The following is a 2589-nucleotide window of genomic DNA, read 5'->3' as shown; positions in this document are numbered from 1 at the left end:
GTATGAATTACTAATATAATTACCCACCAACGCATGTTAATCCTAAAATATTATCCCTTGTTAATTGTTTATTTCTTTACTTTTTTTGTTTATTGTATTTACTTGATGTTCTGATTTCTAACTTTTGCTCTGCTATGCCCTCTATTACATTAGTTTTTGTACTATTGTGAATTACCATAATTGTTTGTACATGTTCTAATAACAATAATAATAATGATAATAATAATAACAATAATAATCTGGAAAAAAGGACATCCTGTGGACGCATACTGATGACGTCAGTCAGCAGTTTATTGTTTTGCAGCTTGATGGATTAAAGTAGAGTTATCTTAAAATTATTTATGACCTGAATCTCAGATAAATTGTCCAATCAAAATGTAAATATTTTACATTTTGTACTGTCAGTGTTTTTACAGACACGTGATATAAATGTGTGTCAGTCTGTTGTGTGTGTTGTGTGTGTTGTGTATGTTGTGTGTAATTGTATGTTTTAAAGCACAAAAGGCAGCCACGCTCCACAGGTCGCTGTGAACTCACAAACACACAGCAGAGTGTTTGTGGGAGACCCCCACCTCCACCTCCACCTGCACCTCCACCCTCCGGAAACAAAGCAGGCCCGGAGGGGAGAGGAGGACCCCCACCGTGCCCGCCGCTGGCCGCAGCGTCGCTTCACCGTGTCACCACCCACCAACAGCCCCCTGACCTCGGTTCGGTCCAAACAAAGCAGCGTGCAGCTCAGTTACTGACAACAACACGTAGATAAACCTGACCGACCTGCTGGCGTGGCTCCGAAGACCCGAACCACCGGGACCCTCCTCACGTCGCTGTCCCTGAAGTCCGAGTAGCAGACGTCCAGGCCTTTAACGGGACTCCCCAGGTAGTAGTCCGCGGTGACGATCCTCACGGAGAACATGGTGACTGCTGCGGTGAGAGCGGCCAAACAAAACAAAACAAAACAAACAAATAAATAAACAAAACTACTGGGGGGAGTCCATGAGGAGCCGGCGGCTCGGTGGTCGGTCCACACCGGCCCACAGGGCTGGTGTCACGGCGGTGAAACAGCGGCAGAGCGGAGGGGAAGCCCGGTCGTGTCCCATGGAAGAAAAAACACACGAACAAAGATTTGTGTGTCTTCCTGTGTGTGACGGACCCACACAGCTAAGGTACCCGAACCTCCCCAGGGTTCGGCCCCATGTTACTGCTGCCCCGTGATGAGAACCTCCGGACTGGTTCTGTTTGGGTCCAGGAAGGGGTTTCCCAGACTTCCGGTATGTGGCCTTATGTCTCCAAATCACGTCCCGGACAGAACCGTTTCATTTGGGCTCCCTCTGCTCCCATAACAGGCTACACACCGTGCCGAACAGAAAATACGGAAAACGCCACGAGACACAACATCCTGCTGTCTGTTTCAAAATAAAAGCACAATGGAAGGCTTGCAGAAGACAACTAAACTCGAGTATTCTTTAGAAATAAAAGCACAATGTAACCCCTTACAGAAGGACACAACATAGGTAATTGTTTCACGATAAAAGCACAGTGTACGACCAACTGAACTCTGCTGTCTTGTTTCAAAATAAAAGCCCAGTGTACCGCTCTCTCGCAGAAGAACACATCGGTGTCTGTTTACAAATAAAATCACAATGTAGAAGACCACTACTTCCGTCTGTCTGTTTCAAAATAAAAGCACGACCAAGCAAAAGGTTCAGATTTCAAGAACTACCTGCTGCTACATGAATGAAGACTGTTTGGTAAAATAAAGAGTAGATTATATTTCTGTAAATAAAATTTAGGAACTCAAAAACTACAAACTTTATGAATTTTAACATTAGGCTGTCTTCAGGTGCAGGCMTCCTGAAATAGTTCTAGGGGCGGGGCCACAGGGGCATTGGCCCCAGCTGAAATCTGATTGGTCCCCTGAAGTGCCCCTGTCCTGTCACTCATCTGTCCTTTGGTGTACGCAGTTCCATGTCCAAACACTAGAGGCACTAATGAGTCAAATAGTTTACTATTTAAATACTTTTTTTGACTCATTGCTCAGAATTCTTCTTCTCTTCTTAAAATATGAACAATCCTGCAAAAAGGTATTTCAACTGACAAATGATGGCTGGATTTCCTCACATGTGTGTTTCAAAATATTTCATCTATGTTCAGTAAAATGTATGAAAAACTGTTTAGGAGAATTTACTGTGCAAACTTTTGGTACCATTTTACAATAAGGCTCCCCTTATAGATGACTTATAAAGAGTTTATAGATAGATTATTAATTTGTAACGTTTACACTTCATAAATCATTAATAAATGAAACTGGACAAATTTGTCTCTTTCTCGTCATCAATTATTGCATAATAAACACTTATTAATACATTTTAAAGTGTTTACAGATGAATTAATAACCTATCTATAAACTCTTTAAAAGCCATCTATAAAGGGGGCTTTCTTGTAAAGTGGTACATTTAAAAAAATTATGTTACATTACAAGTGTTTGAAGTGTAAAATGATCTGGGAATTTATGAGAGGATGTTGAACAAAGACTTGGCCCCTCTATGAATATTGTGGCCCCTTGATGGCCCCTGACTCAGAAAAATCCTA

At 42.2% G+C, this 2589-nt stretch overlaps 1 protein-coding gene across 1 annotated transcript in view; it reads right to left on the bottom strand.

Moving 5' to 3' along the window:
* LOC106529776 (DNA polymerase zeta catalytic subunit) overlaps positions 1-1560 on the bottom strand; it is a gene marked incomplete at its 3' end in the record, with an annotated part of 92992 nt that extends 91432 nt beyond the window's left edge. Inside the window, 1 exon segment of the mRNA XM_014025278.1 lies at positions 775-1560. Within this exon segment, the coding sequence (XP_013880732.1) occupies positions 775-913 (139 nt within the window).
* Between the last annotated feature and the right edge of the window lie 1029 nt (positions 1561-2589).

This window comes from Austrofundulus limnaeus, unplaced genomic scaffold (genome assembly GCF_001266775.1).
Source record: "Austrofundulus limnaeus strain Quisiro unplaced genomic scaffold, Austrofundulus_limnaeus-1.0 Scaffold465, whole genome shotgun sequence".
Classification (NCBI taxonomy): Eukaryota; Metazoa; Chordata; class Actinopteri; order Cyprinodontiformes; family Rivulidae; genus Austrofundulus; species Austrofundulus limnaeus.
The sequence above is the reverse complement of the archived record's forward strand: the minus strand, read 5'-3'. Positions and strand labels throughout refer to the sequence as shown.